At 44.9% G+C, this 21,646-nt stretch overlaps 1 protein-coding gene across 4 annotated transcripts in view; it reads right to left on the bottom strand.

Annotated features, from left to right (window-relative positions):
• The window catches only part of RAD51D (DNA repair RAD51-like protein), a 158,796-nt gene that overhangs the window by 51,756 nt on the left and 85,394 nt on the right, over positions 1–21,646 (bottom strand). For all 4 annotated transcript variants that reach the window (XR_015542943.1, XM_087391945.1, XM_087391946.1 and 1 more), the window contains exons 7-8: positions 12,218–12,317; positions 4,261–4,331 (exon numbers count right to left, since the gene is read on the bottom strand). Coding sequence is in view for 3 of the 4 variants with exons in the window: in XM_087391945.1 (XP_087248071.1) it covers positions 4,261–4,331; positions 12,218–12,317 (171 nt within the window). In the remaining variant the exon portion in view is untranslated. The remainder of the gene's footprint in view (positions 1–4,260; positions 4,332–12,217; positions 12,318–21,646) is intronic.

The following is a 21,646-nucleotide window of genomic DNA, read 5'->3' as shown; positions in this document are numbered from 1 at the left end:
TTGGATCCTGACCCGCTTCTCCTCGCCCTTGGCTCATGGAGGCTGTGGCTCTATGGAGGTGTCCCAATTAAGTTTTTGCAGTGGGACCCTGGGGAATGGGAATGGATAGATGAAGGGGACCGAGAGAAGGGCATCCCCTTCTTTCATTACACGGTCAATAATGCCAGGAAATTCCAGCTCAGGTCTAGGGGTTGGAAGCCTACCAGAGCTCCTCATTGGGAGAACTTTCAGAATTCTGCTGGCTTCCAGAGAATTTTTTGGCAGAGGCTCTGGAAATCCCACCGGAATAGAAAAATCACTCTCTTCTTTTGGCTTTTTATTCATGGTGGGATAGCAGTGAACCATTGGAGATCCAAGTTCGGAGCTGACCCTTCTTGCCCTCGCTGCCTTTCTGCTTTGGAGACAATACAGCACTGCCTATGGGATTGCAGACAGGTGAGAATCATATGGAAGGGGATTGCAAGACTTTTCAGCACTTTTGTTCGCCTACCTTTCTATATGGCCTGGGGATCAGTGGCTTGGCTTACTCTTTCAGGGCCCCATGTATTTTTTGAGAGACTTGACTCCTCTTGGGCTCTTCACGTCCGACGACACCTTGTGGAGTCGTACTCTCTAGAGGATGTTCCGGCCACTCTTTTCAAGGCTGCTCACTCCTCGGTCGACTCTCCATGGGAGATCCTAGCTAGCATTGCAGCATGGCACATTTGGAGAGCCAGGTGCACTGAGGCTTTGGAGGGTTCTGAGGTTCACCCTTCTCAGATCTTGGCCAGTACTTAGACAGATACGATACACACTCTGATGGCCATTTGGGCGACCATGCAAGGATCATCTCGAGCAGCCTCCTCCAGGAGAGTTACTTTTCTCAGAGATTGAAGAGACTCTCCCTTCTTTGCTGAGACTTCTACAGGGTCGAGATGGCATTTTCAGCCTCAACCTTGGTTTCTTTCTACCTCATTCCTCTGAGGTGTTTTTATTACATGCTTAGCATGGTGTATTTCCGCACAGAGCTTGCTCTGGCGAGTTTCTTTCTTACTTAATAGAAGTCTCTTTTTTGGGAAAAAAAAAAAAGGCTAGTCTAGGATTAGTTTGGGTTTGGTTGGCCTTCTCACATAGCCTACTAGGCCTATTTAGTTTGTTGTCTTGTCTTGTATCTCTTTGACTCTTCATGTTCATCACAAGCCCACACCCAAGGCTACTGCAAACATCCTCTTTAATAGTTGTTGGATCGGTATGCATTCTATGCATTTTGATTGGACTCGTGTTTGGGTACTCGGGTGGGGTGGGGTGGGGTCTTTACGTTCCTCATATAGAGTAACGTCTTGACTTCTGGGACACCCCTTCAGTGGGGACCACCCTCAAATGCTAGACCCTAGCCGGGTAGTACCTAACTGAACAGTAGGAAAACATAGCACCCTTTTTGGCAAACATGCTAATTTAAAGAACTTCAATTCTCAAAAAATAAAGATGTGAAATAAATTAATTACCAAGCAAGTGGATATGTGTTTTATGAAGACGAGTGACATATTGCCAAGAGATTGGTGCCCAACAACTTGTACGAATACAATACCACGACATTTAAAACAAGATTGCCATTTTAGTTATGCTTCTCTTGTTGAGACATGAAGTAAAACTCCTCACTAGAACATATTTTATGCATCACCTAGAAAAATATCAAAGGTATAATGGTCTTATTGCCAAGGGGATTTATTTAAGAATGGCAGTACCATAATTATCATGATTCGGGGCTAGCGTAATGAGGCATTGTAACATAGATTCTAGATACTCATGATTTCGGGCTAACGTATTGAGGCCAGGAAAGTCTTGTATCTCTTTGACTCTTTCATGTTCATAGGACCACACCCAAGGCTACTACAAACATTCTCTTTAGTAGTTGTTGGGTCAGTATGCATTCTATACATTTTATTGGTCCCATATTTGGTTACTCATGTTGGTATGGTGTTTACATTTCTCAAAAAGAGTTACGTCTTGACTTGTGGGACACTAGAGCCCGTAATCCCTTCAATGGGGGTCCACCTTCAAATGCTAGACCCTTAGCCGACTAGTACCTAGCTGAGCAGTAGGAAAACATGTGCATCCTCTTGGCAAACATCCTTATTTAAACAACTTAAAAATTCAAGGAGTAGAGATGTAATAAATGATTTTATCAAGAAGTGGATGTGTTCTATGAAGAGAAGCAATACATTGCCAAGAGATTGGTGCCCAACAACTTACATGAAATTAATGCCACGACTTTTAAAACAAGATTGCCATTTTAGTTATGCTTCTCTTGTTGAGACATGAGGTAAACCTTCACTAGAACATATTTTTTGCATCAGTTTCGTTAAGTATCAAGACGTAATGGTCTTAATGCCAAGGAGATTTATTTAAGAATAGTAGTACTGTGACACAAAACCAGGGGTTTGGTTTTGGTCACGTCTCAATCCACAAATTGAAGAAGAGAGAAGAGATTTGGGCATTAGATGAAGCTTAAAGAGACACTCACTCTCTATCTTCTCAAATCAAAACAAAGATATAGACATCAAAGGTGAGGTTGTACTCTAGCATTGGGAATAAGAAAGGCTGAGGAGAAGCATTGATTTAAGCTGATCAGTCAGCCCCAAAAGTAAGGGCGAGCCGTTGTTAGAAGAACATCTTTTGACTCAACACAATGTGAACTGATGTGAAAGGAGTGAATTGATAGGGCTGATTTGGCTGAATGGGACTGTTGGGACGAAACATAGATCTCAAAAAGACGAAGATTCAGGTATCAGTTTCATTCAAAACGGAGCTTGGAACAGAAAGTTATGACGGTTTTACGAAAGGTTCTCAAAACTGCTCCAAATAATAGACCCGACCACTCAGACAACAATAACTTTTATTCTACTAAATCTGAATACATCAATAGATAGATCTTGAAAAGATGAAGATTTTGATATAAGTTTCATTCGAAACAGAGCTCAGAGTAGAAAGTTATGACCATTTTACGGAAGACTGTCAAAACTGTCCATACCGAGTACAGTTATGGAAAGGGCAACGATTCCTTCAGCAGAGAAGAAGCTTTCAAGATACATGGCAAATTGAGGTCGCCCAGGGAAGTAGAGCATACCCTTAAAACAGATCTAGAAATAACTCACTCATGTGGGTACACTAAGCTTTAGAGTGAGGAGAGAGGAGATGGACAAAGGATGAGCAAAAGGAAGCATGAACTTTATTCAAAACATCAAAAGCAAGAAGAGGATACAAAGTGAGCCTAATGCTGTAGGGAGAAGGGAAAAGATAGGCAAAGCTAGATACAAGTGATGGCATAACTACAAGGAGAAGAACCAAATGGTGGAGAGAGAGGAGAGAGGTCTCTTTTATAGAGCAATTCTCACCCTCCTTCACCTTGTTACATTTTCAGCCAGTAGATTCCTTCACCCCTTGGTGACATAAGGACATGGGTCACCATCAAATGTCCTTTTGGGCACATTTTGACAAGTGTCACAAGATCCTCATGACTCTTTAAAATTTGAGAAAGTCAAGAGTCTTTCCCCTGGGGGCCCATAGGGACCCTCTCTTTTCCATATGTCAACATCCTCCATATACCACCTTGGAATTCTAGAAGGATTCCTCTTGACTTTACACTCTTCTACACTCCTCCACATGCCCTCCATGTGCTTAGCATGTGATCTCCATATTATTTTAGTACATTATGGAGGCCATGCAGTCATCTGGCCCACTCAAAATACATGACTCATTTCTATTTTCCCAATTACAAAGCAAATAATATATCTCCCAAACCATTCTATCCCTATACCAAGGTATTTATAATTCATACCCGTGGTATTTACCATGATGCACTTCACTCATAATCACATTTGCAATCATTTTCACTAATTAGTCTAATTAGTGTCAAATCCACATTAATGATTACATGAAATAAAGTAGTCGATATCAAAAGATTGACAAGCGGCAACGAGAGTAGCCGCAAAGAGCCGTCTCCCGCCACCAACTTCTCCGTCACGCTTCTTGGTTCTTTGTCTCCATGGCTAGTTTTTGTCACCTTGCGGGTCCCACAAATCCTCCCACAGGTTTCAAAACAAAATATCATTTTTTGTTGTTACAGTACAATATTTAGAATTATTTGGAACCAACGTAGTGACGCATTGTAGCAAAGATTCTAGATACTCATTAACAGATATGAGTCCAATGCAATTTCTTCAACTTTCTCTCTAAAAAATGTGTCTTGGCAAAACACTTGAGAGGTAAGAGCATTGTTACCATAACACAAATGCTATTGTCATTTGCAATCTTTCGTAAAATTTGCCCACAGCTCATCATCAATGCATGCCCTACAATGATAACAAAGTAAAAGATGCTCATCAAACTAATATAATAATTATATTCCAATATATCCAAAGCACCAAATATTATATATAGGCAACTATAAAATTCAATTTTGTAAGCTAATGAATCCTAACTTCTAAGTAAGATACCACCATTTTTACATTCACATGGATATTGAACCAAGTTATGTTGGGAGCTTTCAAATCAGCAACTAGAGAAAGCACTATGTCAAAGAGACCAAATGCACAAACCACATTAAGAGTCTCTCTCTCTCTCTCTCTCTCTCTCTCTCTCTCTCTCTCTCTCTCTCTATCTCCGTGCGCACGCGCGGCGTCCTATTGGCAACCCTCTCAGTGGGATTTTATGTTGGGCAATATTGAAGGCAAGGTCAAAGGTTGCCCTATTGTTACTCAAATGTTTTTGGATTGGAAACATATTCTCTCACATCTGGCTTGGCATGGCTGGGATTCCTTCCAAGGTAATTCTTTGAGAGCTGAGAGCATCCACAGGTCTTGCGTTTTTTCTCAGCCATTGGCTTTACAGGAGCCCAAACGCTCGTATTTTCTTAATTCAAAAGGAATTTCCTCTGTGGCACATGTCATTCATGATGATGGCACTCTTTTATCTTTCCCTTTGGCTTCTGGAAAATTTAGGAATGCATTATCGTCTTGTATGGCAGATCATTACTCGGATGTTTCAGCCATTTCAGCCAGTACCCCCTTTGGAACTTCAAGATAGGCATCAGAATTGGACTCTTCCTCCAATACACTCGTCCATTCGTCCTTCGAAGGTGTCTCATACATTAGTCTCATCTTTATATAAAGTTTTGTTGTCTCCACCATGGGCATCAGACATGGCTAATCATATTTGGTGTTTGCATCATCCAGTCAAATGGTGGAGAAAAAGATTGAAAAAGTTTTGGCACTCCAAGGTCCCTCTAAGACAATAGGCCTTTCTAAGGCGTGTTTTGTTGGGGGTTGTTCTGTCTGGACAGCTTTTATCACGCAGACGTATTTCTCCAGCTATTTGTCGTCGGCGTTTAGCTCCAAGGGAATTTGTATCTCATATTTTTGGGTACTGCCCCGAGATACGGACTTTCTTGGGCATGGGCATCCTTCGATAAAGATTGAGACTCAGATTTCCTCAGGCTTCTTTTGGCAAGCTTTTTTGGTTGTTTTTTTTTTAAAGAAAAGAGTGGCTTTTTTGGTTGTTTGGGATCTATCCTCGACGGCCAGATTTTGACTTGTTCTTTACCTAGGTTCGCTACTAGGCACTCTGGACTCTCTGGAAAGATAGAAATCATAGTCTTTGGTCATCCAGTTCTTTCTACCTTTTGTTTTCTTCCGTCATTCTTTGCAGCAATCGCTCTTTGATTGTCTGCAAACTCACTACATAGATCATGATGTAATCTTTTGGCTTACCAGTTTTTTTCGAATAGCTATCATGTAATATAAAGACTTCAAAGTTTTCACTTAAAGAAAAAAAAATCATGCGCACCTAGCTCCACCTCCCGCCTCAGCCACCTAGCTCCACCTCCCACCTCAGCCGCCTAGTTCCAACTCCTATCTAGCTCCACCTCCACCTCAGCCACCTAGCTCCACCTAACAGCCCGTCTTCTCACAACAATCGGTCGTTGAAGTGTGTAGGTCACGCTGCGGTTCAGCTCACCTTAGTTCCAACAAGAGCTTTAAGGTTGCAGCAGCGGGCTGGGAGGGGGGTTGTCTTTTCCCTTTCCTAACCCCTAGCTGGCCTGAACCCCCAGCCCTACCAGGGGGGTAGTCTCAGTCAGGGATAACTGCAAATATGGCCAGCATGGAATTGCTAAACCTCTCTTCTTCGAAATCCCCCTCAACCCTAGCAACCTCAACAAGGAAGACTCGATATGCTACAGTGGCAGCCATGGCACCCTCTCTATATGCAGAATCGACCCATTATTGGGCACCATAAGAAGATTTTTTATCTACAGCAACAAGTAAGTGAGTTGACGATTCAACTAGCAGATGTGACAGCTAGGCTTCAGGTCCTTGAAGGACCTGGGAAGCAGGCAGTAATTGAGAAGGTTCTGCAGTCTTGTAAGGCCTCTCCCCTTACCCCTCAACTAGTCTCTACATTTAAAGACCTAGTTCATATTGAGGTATAAACAATTAAGGAGGAAGTGACCATGGAGGTTGCTACAAAGGCAAGTAAAGCTGATATTCAAGAAGAGATCAAGCAACACAAAGCTGGACATGAGAATGCATTGAAGATTAGAATAGGGCACTCCCTGAAGACTGTACAAAGACGAGTATTCTTTCAGTGAGACTTTATAACATGTCAAAGCAGCCATGCCCAACATTGATGGAAGGTTGACGATGAGGGTGATGATGGAGCAACTAATATCCGAAAAATGCTATTATTACGCTTAGCTCACAGAATTTGCAGATCAAACTTCTTAGACAATCTACCAAGCTGAAAGGGACCAATGTATGGATAGCCGAGGAACTTACACGAGCCCAATTGAAGAATAAGCAAACAGTATTAGCCAAGGTCAAGGCTACTAGGAAAGAAATAAAATGGGCAGTATACTGTGAACGTATAGCATTCATCAAAGAGTTTAAATCAAATCCAAAAGACCGGGGCCAAATGCTCTCTTCACGGCTCCTCTCCCCGAGCTCCTCTGCTGCCCCCTCTCAGCCCCTCCTCCCTCCTCAGCCCTCCGTCCTCCCTCTCCTCAGCCAGCCCCCTCCCTGCACCTCTCTTGCCTCCCTCACCCGCCCCCTCCTTCTCCACCCCTCTCCCTCGCCCTTTCACCCACCCCCTCCTCCTTCCTTCTTCGCCCCCTTCCCCCTCCTCTACACCCGCTGCCTGCCCTCCCCCCTTCTCCATCCTTTCTCCTCCCCCTACTCCCGCCATCTTCTTTCCCCCTCTCCGCCCCCTCACCTGGAGAGAGCAACTTGGGATGCATTTTCTTTTCAGTTCTATGACAGAGATGTTTGGTTTGATGATGCTTTTCACACTCAGTCACATTCATTCCTGTTTTCATGGTCGAATAGGAGGGTGCAGATGCCTATCCATGCATGGATTGATAGATTTTATGTCAATGATTGGGCTCTGGATGGGTCAATATGCATTAGCACCGGCGTGTCCACTTTAGACCACTTTTCAGTTGTTTTGATGGTTTTGGAGCCTCATTCGAGAGGCCACTCTACCAGTATCAGGATTCTAGTTGCCTTTTATGCAAAAGAGAGCCTCACGGAGGCCGTTTTGAAGATTTGGGTTTCTCACATACACGGTGGACAGCCCGGTGGACAGCCGTCCCCGTCACATGTGGCTGCAGCTCAGATTAGCGACTTTTATCACACAATTACTCGTATCAGGAGATGTGAGATTCTCAGACGAGGGGTTAGTATTCGCTAGCAATCAGCAACTCTTTAGAGCGAAGAGCAAAAATGACCTATAGATGCTTGATTTAAGAGCGCCTTGCTGCAACAAGAGCTCATCAGTAGACATTGTTAGATCAAAGAGCAGAGTATGCCTTTCATGCCAGAGAGTCATTCTGGACTCAGATCATAGGTAGAGTCGATAAGCACTTTTTCTCTACTCTTGGCCCCAAACATAGTAGAGAAAGTGTTTGACAACTTATTGACTCAGATGGGGTTCTACAAACAGATTGTAATACCATTATGCACATTGCTACAAATTTTTATGCCTCCATACTCACCGCAAATCCTGACCAAAGATGATGCTAGGGAAACTATTTGGCATTGTATACCTATATGGTGAAACCACAGATGAGAGTCTTACTTGATGCACCTTTCACCAACATAGAGTTCAGGACTGCTCTTATTACCCTTCACAATGCCAAATGTCCAGAATTTTTTTTTTCCCCCAAGAAAATTCCTTCATTAAGTATGAATGAAAACTACGAGAGTGAGCTCAAATGCGGGAGTACATCATGCAATTCATGAGGAAAAAACAGCTCAAAATGAGCTAATAAAAAACCAAGGTAGATGCTAAAAATGCCATCTCAACCATGAGGGAGACTCACAGAAGAAAGAAGATCCTCTCCAAACTCTAAAAAAAGTAACTCTCCTGGCAGTAGCTGCTCTGGAGACTCCCTGCATGCTCACCCATATGGCCATCAGAGTATGTACTGTGTCGGTCCAAATACTGGCCATAGCCTGGGAAGGGTGAACCTGGATACCCTCCATCGCCTTTGTACACCTGGCTCTCCACATATGCCAAGCTGCAATGCTAGCCAAAATCTCCCAAGATGTGTCTAATGAGGCATGACCCAAGATGTGTCTAATGAGGCATGAGCAGCTCTAAAAGGAGTGAAGGGAACATCCTGGGGGAACAAGACTCCATTGAGTGTCATCGTACAATGAGAGCTGGACCTGGGATCTGGATCATGTCTCTCAAAAAACACCTGAGGGCCAGTAAGAGATAACCAAGCTACTAAACCCCAGGTCATATAGAAAGGTGCTGAAAATCCTAGCAACACCTTTTCAGATCGTCCTCGCCTGTCTGCACTCCCAAAGGCAATGCTGTACTGATTCATTTGCCATGTGATAACAAGGATAAGTAGGGTCAGCCCCGAACCTGGATCTCCACAAGCTCACTGCAATCCCTCCATGAATAGAAAGCTAAAAGAAAAGAGTGATCTTTCAATTCTTGAGGGATTTCCAAAGCCTACGCCAGAAATTTTTCCACACAACTGCAGAAATCTGAAAACTATCCCAATGGGGCACTTTGGAGGGCCTCCAACCTCTACTGCTGAGTTGAAACCTTCGGGCAATTCTAACTGTGTAGCGAAAGAAGGGGAAGCTCTTCTCTCGGTGCCCCTCATCAATCCATTCCCACTCCCTTGGGTCCCACTGCAAGAACCTAATAGGGGAGCCACCATACAACCAAAGTCTCCAAGAACCCAATGCAAGGAGAATAGGATCGGGTCAGGATACCACTGTGAGTCCCTGCCCCACTCTATGAAACCTGTAAAAGAATATCATCAGAAGACCTGATAAGTCTGCCTCCCGACTGAACATCAAAGACAAGGGTATCCTCATGTGCATCCTGCAATGCAATAATCTGTAACGGAATGCCCGTCCCTGAAAACGCTCCCCACCAAGTGGACTCTGTGATCGGCATGTCATCGATGTCAATCCACTCTCGCGGAATGGCTGCCTATATTTGCTGTATCCTGAGTGCACTCCCTCTGAGGTGACCAACTGCTAAAAGTCTCTGATCCTTTGGAAGTCTCATAAAGGCATGCCAAGCGCCTACTGTAGAAGCGGGTCCCCTCTCCCATCTAGACCACTGCATATACTGTGACACTCCAAGTGGCCTGCCATGGTCATCCAAAATCGAGTCATTCCACATGACTGGCTGCCTGTGAATTTCTTCATGAGAGGTGGGTGGAACTCTGCGAAGTGTGTTTCTGAAGCAGCCCCAAGCTTTCAAAATAGCAGCCATGAGAGGGGAAGGGGGAGATTTGAGATGGGCTCAAATAAAGATCCATTTGCTGCTGTCCAACCAATCTCCCCCATGACAAGGGGTAGAAGATTGAATGTTGCACAAGAAAAAATATTTCCAGGGCTCCTGTCTAGGCATCAATCCACGTACTACAAATTTGCAAAGCAAGGCCATACACTACAAGTTCGGGTAAATAATATTGAGACCTCCTCCTCTTGTGGCGAGAATGAGGGTCTCCCAAGCCACCCTGGCTACAACATCTGAGGTGCCATCTAAACTGCTCCATAGGAAATTCCTGATAGGTCTGATGAGCTGAGCGAGACAACCTCTAGATCTGCACCAACATGAGTAAATGAACTAGGCAGTGACCAATAATACCTAATTCACAACCACAACTCTAGATGCAAGGTCAAGTTTGGTTGTACTCCAAAAGATGAGTTTCCTCCCGATACTCTCCAACACGGGAGCGAGCTACTGTGCCGAAGAGATGCCTACCCCAACTTGGCATCCCAAATACCTGAAATTGACTCCCCTCTGAATCCAAGTGAACCCTATGTCATTCCCCTAGACTAGAGTGTCCTCATCACTGATCCAAAAACCATTGGATTTGTTCCAATTAATGTGTGCACCTGTCGCAATGCAAAACTAATCCAATGCCATCCTGAATGAAGTCCGTGTCTGTGGAGTGGCATCCAAAAAAACAGCCATATCATCTGCCAACTCATTATCTAAGAGCTCATCCTCCTGCCTCAGAGGAAGCCTGAGCCCTACAATCCCAGCTTGAGCTCTCATGTAATAGCTCATAGCCTCAACCACAAAAAGGAATAAAAAGGGAGCTAAGGGACGTCCCTGACGGACTGATCTGGTAATCTCAAACCTGTCCCCTCTGACTCCACCAATAAGAACCTAACTATGGGCTCATCTGTAGAGGGCTGATACTGATCCATGCATCTGAGAAACCAAAGCGAGTAAGTGTGCTCTCCAAAAAGCCCCAGTCTACCCTGTCATAAGCCTTCTCAAAGTCCAAGAGTAGAATGGCCAGCCTGTGGCCATTATGCATGGCCTAATCCAAAGCCCCCCAAAATGAGCAGATGTTATCAAAGATCTGCTCCCGCCATGCACAAAACCCGGCTGTGTATCATGGATAAGATCTGGGAGAAAGGACTACAGACGAAGGCTGATAGCTTTAGCTAGGATTTTGTACAAGGTACCCAGCAAGCTAATCAGTCATCACTAAGACACTATATCCATGCAACTGTATTTGAACCCCAGCCTCATAAAATAGTCCATACTGCAATGTGGACAACCCCCTTTCGGAATCAAATGAATGAGGCCCTGAGTAAGTGAGTTTGGCATCTCACCCGAGTCCCATATACCTTGCAGGGCTGAGGTAATGTGATTCCCAATCTATTCCCAAAAAGTAATAAAAAATAAGGGGGTAAGTCCATCTAAACTAGGACACCTGCCCTTGTGAAGGGCAAAGAGAGCAGTCTTGAGCTCTACGTTGGTGAAGGGTGCATCAAGTGAGACAGTCATATCCCCTATCACCAACCCAAGTAAGTGTCACCAAATAACCACTCTAGCATCATCTGTGGCCTGAGTGTCAGGATCTGCTGTCAGAAGGGAGGCATAGAAATCGGTGGCAACCTGCAAGACGGCATTTGGATGTGTCTGAAGAATTGCGCCTGAACCAACAAGCTGTGAGACGCTCTCCCTACTATGTTTGGGGCCAAGAGTAGAGAAGAATTGCTTGTTGACCCTACCTCCCGTCTCAGTCCAAAATGACTCTCAAGCATGAAAGGCATACTCTACTCTCTGATCTAAAAGTGACTACTGCTGAGCCCTTGCTGCAGCAAGGCGCTCCTGAATCCATGTATATGTATATGTATATGTCAGATATTATACATATGCATATTCATCAAAACACTGAGCATGCACAAGAAGCAACTAAAGGAAGATACAAGACCTACAGACAATATAAACAATCCAGACTGGATAGTAGATGACATTAAAAAAGGACAGAATAAAGAAAGCTTAGTCATTGTGGCCAACTACTTCATGAATAAAGGACTGGATAGTAGATGACATTAGAAATCTTAGTCATTGTTGCCAACTACTTCATGAAGGAACAGTATCTTTAAAGGTGAAACATGGTGCTTTCATGAATGCAAATAATTCGTGTTCTGAGAATAAATCCAATGAGTTATTCCAGGTACTTTGGAGAAGACATACATTTACTGTAAAACAGACAAAAGCTGCAAAGTCTGCATCAGTCATAAATCAGAATGATTAAAGCTTGTATACTAATGGTATTCCTTAAATCCAAGAGATATTGTACGCTCAGGGTGTCAACTTAGGACTTTGCCCATTTTCAAAGACAGAGGTAAGTAAAAGGTGGACCAGCTTTCGGCAGTTATATTCTGGCAGGAAAATTACATGCCTTGCACTTGAATGTTACTAAGAACTGGAGCAACCACTGATGAGACAGAGTCTAAGATCAAAAGCCTCACATTCTTTAGATCAGAACTCTCATCTACCCCCTGAAATAACAAACAAAACATGTTTGTAAGTTCATTTGCTACAATTATACTGAAAAGGTCAATAATACTGATATGAAGATTGCAGCATACACAGACAAAAAGCAGTATGCACTCTCTGACTTTAAGGGTCCACTAAAAATCCATAATGTAAACTCATCCATTATGAGGGCAATATTGGAGCGCATGTATACTCAATATCTTCAAAAGGCAGGCACCCACATTTCAGATTCCTTCATGCTGATGTATCAAGAAATTGTTGATTTATACCATAAAATCCCATCATAATTGGTAGACATAAGCTTTTTGAGCTCTTAATTGACCAATATTTACTATAGAGTTCTGCAAAATTTTAAAGGCTGATAAATAATTGATGATTCTGACATGCTGATCATGACTAGACATCATGCACACTGCACAAACTTCAAGAGCACTCTCTACATATGAATAGCTAAAGATCATCACAGCATTTCTTCCACATGTCACTGAACATTTCCCTCCCATCCCTACACACACCTGACTGTCCAAGATCATTCAACCTATTCCACAAGATTAGGATCGAGTGCATTGAAAGCACAACTCAATCAGCCACATGACAGTTAAGAAGCAAAGGCCTATCCTAGAGACCCGCCCTAGAGACCCGCATTGATGAGACCAATTTGGCAAAATGCAAGGCTACAAAATATACTTGACATTGCATAGTAACTTCCACTATGGACGAAGTCCTCAAGTTCATAATGATCCTTGAAGAGTTGCAAGTTCGCATTAGAAGGTGTAGTCACACTGACTTTTGGAAGGCCCTTTACATGATTCCTAGAGCATGCATTCTTCAGATCTTCAAAAATCCTGGCAGGTGAAATGATGCTGCCAATAGCACATGATACGCAGGGTCTGCGCACTAGGCAATTCACCACACAATAGTCAGCATCATAGGAAAGAAGCTCCATAATGGTTAAGCCAAGTTGCCTTCCTTCCCATTTTCATTTTCCCTTCACATCAATGAGTTGGAAGCCCTTATTGTCATCCTTGAGGGCCTACTTAGTGGCTGTCACAATGTTCCATAGTCTCACCTTTGGTGAAAATCTGATTAAAACATCCACCCCCAAGACCAAGGTCAGATCTTCAACATGTCTAGGGCATGCACTCAGCAGTGTCCTATACATTTGAGTGAAAAACAGTACAAATTGTCAATGAGAGGTTTGGCAAACCAAGTTGCTTAGAAAAGAGCCAAATGCAAATGCAATGCTTAGGGATTCTCCCATTCCCCAATGGACTACTGATCAGATCCTCATTGGGAGGCGTCTCCTCATGGGATACATTCCATATTGGTTCTGGATTAGCTTAGTCACTAGAGCAGTGGACTGTTAATCTTTTTATTGTTCATGCATACAAGAGGAATTTGTACAGTTCAAAATGATACAGTGACAGGCAGCTCACTTATTTCTTCTTGTAATAGAGATTTATTTTACTACGATAAATAAACAAGCAAGGGGGGATGTCAGCTAGAACCTCCCACAACGGACATGACATACAGGCTGAAGACAGGGCAGCCCTCACCAGAATTACACACAAGGTTGCATCATTCATCTCTTTGCCATATCTTAAAGTTATAAAGTACCCATGGAGAATGAAGGTAATAATTGTGTTGTTCCTCTGAGTTTTTCAAAAGTCTGCATTATAAGAGGCAATCTGAAAACATTTGTCAAGTTCTGACACCTGATGGTTGCTGGACCTCCTCTCGCGTGCCACTAGCTCAGGCTTGTGTGACTCACTTTGCTCGACAATTTGGGCATCTGGATTCTCATTCACAGGAGGTACTGTCGGCACAACAAGAGTTTTTACAGCATGTTTGTCCTATTGTTTCTCCTGCACAAGCTAAACAGCTTGAGGCATCTTGCACAGAAAGAGAGCTGACCGATGCAATAAAATCATGTGGTAAACGGAAGTCTCCGGGCTGGGATGGCCTCAATGTGTGGAATTCTTCTTGCCTATTGGTATGCCCTCAAGCCTGTATTCTTGTGTATGATTAATGATGCTTGGTGAAAATCAGCAAATGCCAGATGCTTGGAAAAAAGCCCTGGTTAAGTTGCTCCCAAAGAATTGCTTGTGTGAATCATTTGCTGATTGGAGACCTATCACTCTTATGTCTGTCATCTATAAGACGGTTGGCTTATCAAAGATTTTTTGCATGATGGTCTACATCTTGCCCAAGATGGATTTATTCCTCGCATCACAGACAATATTGCAAATGCCTGAATTGGGATGCAAAAGTAGACTCAAGAAGATCTACTTTTGCTACAAGTAGGCATTGCTTTTAATACTGTTCAATGGGACTTCATCTTGCAGACCATGCATTGTTTGGGTTTTGGCGGAAAAATGTAGTTATTTTTTCCTATATTCTGGCAGTAAAGCTGCCTGCATTCTATCTAGGGCTATTTCTGGGCAGTGCTGTCTCCATTGTTTAGTACGACAAGGATGCCCTTTTATTGCATTATTGTATGCAATAGTCACTCATCCCATTCTTCAATACATGGACACCTCATAGTCATAGCTACTTTGCTTGATTTAGAGATTATTGCAAGAAAGCCATCGTTGTGCAAACTTATGCTGATGATTCCGCCTTCACTCCTAAGAAAACTGAAAAGAATCTTTCGCAATTCATGCTCGCTTTATCATTGTATGGGTTGGCTGCTGGCCTGCAGGTGAATGTCCAAAAATCTAAGCTCCAACCATTACATGCCAATGACCAGTGGCATCATACTTTGCGGCCTGGTGAAACTGATTTGCCTCGTGAACTAGTTCACCACCTAGGCTATCCCTTGGTGTGGATGGTCACTCCTTGCCAACAAACCGATTGGGTGCTCACAAACCTCAAAAAGAAATTTTAAAATAAAGAGTGATATATTCTATTCAAAACAAATCATACAACAGGTGGGAGAGAAAGTACTCTATCCCTAGACTCAAGAATGTGGCAAAAAAGCCATGGTGGTGGACTAAAATGCCACGACATCCCAAAAGGGGTCAAATGAAAAAACAAGGAGCAATCCCATGTCCTCATGAAGGATATAAGTCTCCCACGAGCTGCCAACGAGGTGCCTGTACACCGCTCCCAGTGACTCCTGAGAGTGAAGATAATCTCCGTCCAAATGGAAGCGAGAGTGTCAGCCTCCGAGCATAAATGGCCCCCAAGGACAAAAGAACATCGCCAACACCATATCTGCCATAGGGTAATGCTGGAAATGATCTCCCACGCTGACCCTGCAGTTGAAGTAGGTAGGGAATCTTGAGCTGGTACAGGTTGCAACATCATGGAATCATGACGATAAATAAAACCCCCTCAAAGTGAGGTGGAAAACAACCAAGGCTGAGGCTGAAAGTGCCACCTCAACCCTGTAGGAGTCTCAGAGAAGAAAGGAGAATCCTTCCATTCCCTGAAAAAAGAAGCCCTCCTAGCTGAGGCTGCACGGGAGCCTCCCTCTATACTCATCCATACGGCCATCAAAGTATGTATGGTGTATGTCCAAATACTAGCCAAAGTGTGCGACGGATGAACCTGAGTACTCTCCATAACCTCTGTGCATCTGGCTCTCCAGATATGCCAGGATGCTATGCTCGCTAATATCTCCCAAGAAGTATCCACAGAGACATGTACATCTGTAAAAGGAAGGTGTGGCACCACATCCAAACATCCAATGAACAGGACTCAATCTGATGACGTCGAACCAAAACGGCCCGAGACAAGTCAAGTCTCTCATAGAATACCTGAGGCCCTGTAAGAGAAAGCCAAGCCACGGAGCCTTATGTCATAAAGAATGGCGAGCGGGCAAAATGACTGAAAATCCTGGCTACCCCCATCCAAATCATCCTCGCCTGTCTGCAATCCCATAAACAATGTTGAATAGTCAAGCAGAGAGGAAACGAGGGCAAGTAGGGTCGGCTCCGAACCTGGATCTCCAAAGGTTCACTGCAATCCCACCATGGATAGAAAGCAAAAAGAAGAGAGTGATCTTTCTATTCATGTGGAATTTCCTGAGTCTCCTCCACAAGCAACTTTGCAGATCCGCAGTGATATCAAATGTCTCCCAATGAGGAACTATGGAAGGTCTCCAACCTCTACAACTGAGCTGAAATCTCCTGGCATTACTGACCGTGTAACGAAAGAAGGGGATGCTCTTCTCTCGATGCCCTGCATTAATCCACTACCACTCTCCACGGTCCCACTGCAAATACCTAAATGGGAACTCCCCTGTAGAGCCAAATCCTCCAAGACCCGGTGGAGAGCAGCCGGGGGTCTGGGTCGAGGAACCACTCTGAATCTGATCCCTGCGCCAAAAGACCTACAACCCTGATAGGCTGAAAAGCAAACTCAAGCAAGATGTCCTCTATGGATCTGAGCAATCTGCCACCATCCTACACAGTAAAAACTAAAGCATCCTCCTGTGCATCTTGAAAGGCCAAAACCTAAAGCGGAACTACCTCTCGTAAAAGTATGTGCCCAAGTGGAGCAAGTGAGTGGCATATCATCTGTGTCTACCCACTCCGCTGCAAGGACAGACTCAATCTGCAAGATCCTCCCTGCACTCCCTCTGAGATGTCCTGTCAACTGACACTTGGTCTCCTCTAGAAGCCTGTGGAAAGCTTTCGAAGACCCCAAAGATGATGCAGGTCCCCTCTCCCACCTGGACCACTGCATGTAGAGTGAGGCACCAAGTGGTCTGCCATGATCATCTAAAATAATATCATTCCACATGATGGGTTGCCTATCGATCTCTTCACGAGAGGAAGGAGGAATCCTCCGATGAGTGCTCCTGAAACTAGCCCATGCTTTCAGAATGGCAACCATGAGAGGGGACGAAGGTGATCTGAGGTGTGCTGTGGTGAAGATCCACCTAATACTGCTCATCCGGTCTCCTCCTGAAAAAGATGTGCACCTCTGTATGTTGCTAATAAGAAAGGCCTTCTGCCCTGGCATAAGTCCCCGCACCACCATCTTGCAAAGTAAAGCTCTGCACTGTAAATCTGGATTAATAATATTGAGACCCCCTTCCTATGTAGGGAGGATGAGGGTCTCCTTAGCCACCCTGGCTAAGGTATCTGCTGTGCCATCAAGCCCACTCCAAAGAAAATTTCTGATCGGTCTCGTGATGCAATCCCTAGAATAGCACCAGCAAGAACAAACAAACCAAGCCGTGGCCAAGAGGACCTGGTTGACCACCACAACTCTAGACGCAAGATCTAGCTTGGTTGAGCTCCAAAAAAGCAGCTTCCTCCTGATCCTCTCTAACACAGGAGCAAACTGTTGCGTGGAAGAAATATCCAAGCCGACCTGGCAGCCCAAATACCTGACAGGCACACCCCTCTGAGCCTAAGAAAATCCTATGTCAAGATCTAGCTTGGCTGAGCTCCAAAAAAGGAGCTTCCTCCCGATGCGTCGAAGAAATATCCAAGCCAGACCTGGCAGCCCAAATACCTGACAGGCACACCCCTCTGAACCCAAGTGAATCCTATGTCAAGCCCCCAAACTGGAGTGTCCTCATCACTGATCCAAAAGCCATTGGATTTATGCCAATTTATCTACGCCCCCGCCGCCAAGCAAAATAAATCCAATGTTGTCCTGAAAGAAGTGAGCGTCTGTGGAGTGGCATCCAAGTAAACTGCTGTGTCATCTGCCAACTCATTGTCAAGTAACTCCTCTTCCCTTCTAATGGGAAGTTTCAGCCCAAAGATGTCAGCTTGAGATCTAACATAGATACTCATAGCTTCGGCCATGAACAAAAAAAGGAAAGGAGCAAGGGGACATCCCTGACGGACTGATCTGGAAATCTGAAATCTCTCACCCCTTACCCCACCAATAAGTACCTGGCTGTGCGCTGATCTGTACAAGGAGGAAACACCTCTGATCCAAGCATCCGTAAAGCCAAAACGTAGGAGGGTGCCCTCCAAAAAACCCCAATCTACTCTATCATAAGCTTTCTCAAAATCCAAAAGTAGAATGGCTAGATTCTGGCCACTCTTGCATGCCCACTCTGAGGCTTCCCAGAAAGAGAAAATGTTATCAAAAATGCTTCTTCCATGCACAAATCCCATCTGAGTGTCATGAATAAGATCTGGGAGAAGGGGCTACAATCGGAGGCTGAGTGCCTTGGCCAGAATTTTGTAACAAGTCCCTAGAAGTGTGATAGGCCTCCACTGGGACACTAGATTTCTGCAACCTTCTTTCAGGATAAGGTAGATGAGACCTTCTGTAAGCGACCCAGGCATCTCACCAAAGTCCCAAATACCCTACAGGGCTGATGTAATGTAGTCTCCAATCATATCCCAGAATGCAATCAAAAAAGAGGGGGTAAGGCCATCCGAACCTGGGCACTTGCCCTTGTGAAGGGCTCAAAGTGCAGTCTTGGACTCTGTGGTGGTGAAAGGTACATCAAGCAAAACATGCATATCCGGTTTCACCAACAAAGGGATGCTCTGCCAAATCATCTGTCTAGCATCCTCTCTATCCCGTGTCTCAGGATCAGCAATAAGAAGGGCGGCATAAAAATATGAAACTATGCGCAAGACATCATCAGGATCTGTCTGTAAAACCCCATGTGAGTCAATAAGTTAGGATACACTCTCTCTACTATGTTTAGGGCCAAGAGTAGAGAAAAAGTGTTTATTAACTCTACCACCCATTGAATCCAGAAGGACTCCCGTGCATGAAAGGCATACTCTGCTCTCTGATCAAACAAAACCTGCTGATGAGCCCTTGTTGCAGCAAGGCGCTCCTAAATCCAAGCATCTGAAGGCGTTTCTGCTCTTCCCTCCGCAAAGCTGCCAACTGCTGGCGAACACCAATCTCACATCTAAGAATATCTCGTCTCTTGGTACGAGCAATTGAGAGGTAGAAGTCGCTAATACCAGAAAGGGCAGCAGCTACCTGTGATGGTAATGGCTGCTCACCCTGGACATGAGAAACCCATATCTGCAGGGCTGCCTCTGTAAGGTCCTCCTTTGTGTACAAGGCATCTGGAATCCTGATGCTGGCAGATCAACCTCTCAAGTGAGGCTCTAAGATAGCCAGCACAACAAGAAAGTGATCTGAAGTGGAAATCCCAGCAGCAATGCATACTGATCCACCTCTGTCTGGTGCCCAATCATCTACATAGAATCTGTCAATGCGTGCATGAATAGGCATCTGCTGCCTCTTGTTCGACCAAGAGAACAGGAGGGACTATGGCTGAATAAGAAAGACATCGTCCAACCAAGTATCTCTGCCACAGTAGTGAAAAAGGAAGGCATCCCAAGCTTCTCTCTCCAAAGAGTGAAGTCCTCCTTCTCTACCACTTTTTTGTCTGACGGTAACTCAACCATGTTAAAGTCACCTCCAATCAGCCATGAATCCGCAATGGGGGCCCAGGAGAGTAGATCCTTCCACATAAAGACACATTCCCCTCTAATGTTGGAGGCATACATGTTAAGGAAACCAACCTTACTGTGAGAATGGGAAAGAAAGAAAGAAAGAAAGTGTATTATTGTCCACTAGAGGCCAAAATGGGCCCATGGGACATCAAGAACTCTGCATACAAGATAGCACAAAATCAACGTGCCCCAAATAAGAGGCATCGTCGAATATCATCTAAGTGTTACGCAATAAAATGCAAGTGGAAGTACATAATGTCAAATCTGAGCCTAAATACAGAGTAGACTAGATGCAAGGAAACCGCCCCCGGGTGCAAAATGGGGGGATGAGCACAATATGCCAATGCAAAGATACAAGTCCAGGTGTCATGGAGTCTGAGAACCAAAATAATACTGGAAATCCTGTCCATCGACTCTGCCTCCTGCTATGAGAGTACAAATCTGGGCAAAGGTGAGGTGAGCGGCTGGTGGGGCGAGATCTCCATGAGTAAGTCTCCTCCGAAATGCTGCCATCATCCTGGATCGTCTGGAGATGAAGCGGCGAGTACGTCCCCTATGTAACAAGATCCTGCGGCGTCTACAAACCATCTCATACGTACATCCACATGGTGGAGGAATGTGTCCTGTGTGAGCTCTGCCGTCCTCGTGCTCCTCCTGGTCTCTGTCCTCTGGTATGGCGTGTGCCTGAGCTCTATGAGGCTGGGCTCTATCACGCTCCGGTCTATGCTCTCTGAGGTAGTCTCGCCGAAGCATAGTGGCCTCCCTGACATAAAGGGCTAGGCAATGCTGATCCTCGTAGTCCATCACTCGTGAGAGAGGTCCAAAGCCATCCGTGAAGAGACAGTGGAATCTACCTCTGATCTCATAGTATAGCGGGCATCTGCAAATGAAGTGCTCCTCTGACTCCACCTCTCCCATGGTGCAACAAGGGCAGATCCTGGTCTCTCGTCCTGGTCGCCGTCCATCCTCCATGCGTCGCATCCTACCAGCCTCTATCTCGAGCTGATGCGAAGAGACTCTAAGCTGGCCGAGGGCAATCCTCAGTGAGTGGGACATGTGGATACCTGTATAGCCTGGTGGGATGACAAATCCATCCTCTGAGATCCGAAGGAAGTGGTCACGATATGTGGCCATCTTCACCGGAAGCTGCGTGGGATAAATCCAAGTGCGATACGTATGAAGCTGCAGCAAGTCTGCTCTCGTGACCTGGCTAAGCTCGTGGCGAGTCAACTCGAGATGAGGGGCATCTATGCTGTATCGGAACGGAGGTAGTCTATCCATGTCTAGTCCAAGGGATGTGAGCCACCTAGTGAGTCTGAAGTACCAGCAGTATCGGGTCCCTGATCGTGCCAACTCCATAGAAGATGCAAGTGCTAACCATGGCAACCGAGCTCTGCCTGCTGCTGAGTCTCCAAACTCCCTGACCCTGTGCAGATACATGACCGACTGAAATGCTGCATCCAATGCAAGGGGAGTAGCTCCAAACTCTGCTAGCATGATCTCGTGCGGAACTGTAACCTTGGCCCTAATGAGCCGAGAGAACATGATGATCTGTAACCTCTCTACTCGTCTCCAATCTGCAACGCCGAGGTCTCCTGCCCAGAAAGGAGCTGCATACATCGCAGCTGGTCTCACCAGTGTATCAAAAAGCAAGGATTTCGTATCGGGATGCTGAAAGTGGGACTGAAAACACTGACGCTCAAGATGAGCCAACGAAGCATACCCTTTACTAATCCTATCTCGTGCTGCATATGTCATGGTGAAGACCGGTCCCCTGAAAACTGCCCCCAAATAAGTGTACTCTCTAACAAGCTCAATGGGCTGTCCGTCATAAGTGAAGCAAAACTCATCCGTGCTGTAAATACGATCAGAGGTGTTGAAAACCATAACCTTGGTCTTGCCAAGGTTTACGGTCAACCCCCTGTCCTGGC

Source organism: Dipteris shenzhenensis, chromosome 20, assembly GCF_047967505.1.
Source record: "Dipteris shenzhenensis isolate YYH24624 ecotype China chromosome 20, Dip_SZ_1.0, whole genome shotgun sequence".
Classification (NCBI taxonomy): Eukaryota; Viridiplantae; Streptophyta; class Polypodiopsida; order Gleicheniales; family Dipteridaceae; genus Dipteris; species Dipteris shenzhenensis.
Note: the sequence above shows the minus strand (reverse complement) of the source record. Positions and strands in the feature narration are given on the sequence as shown.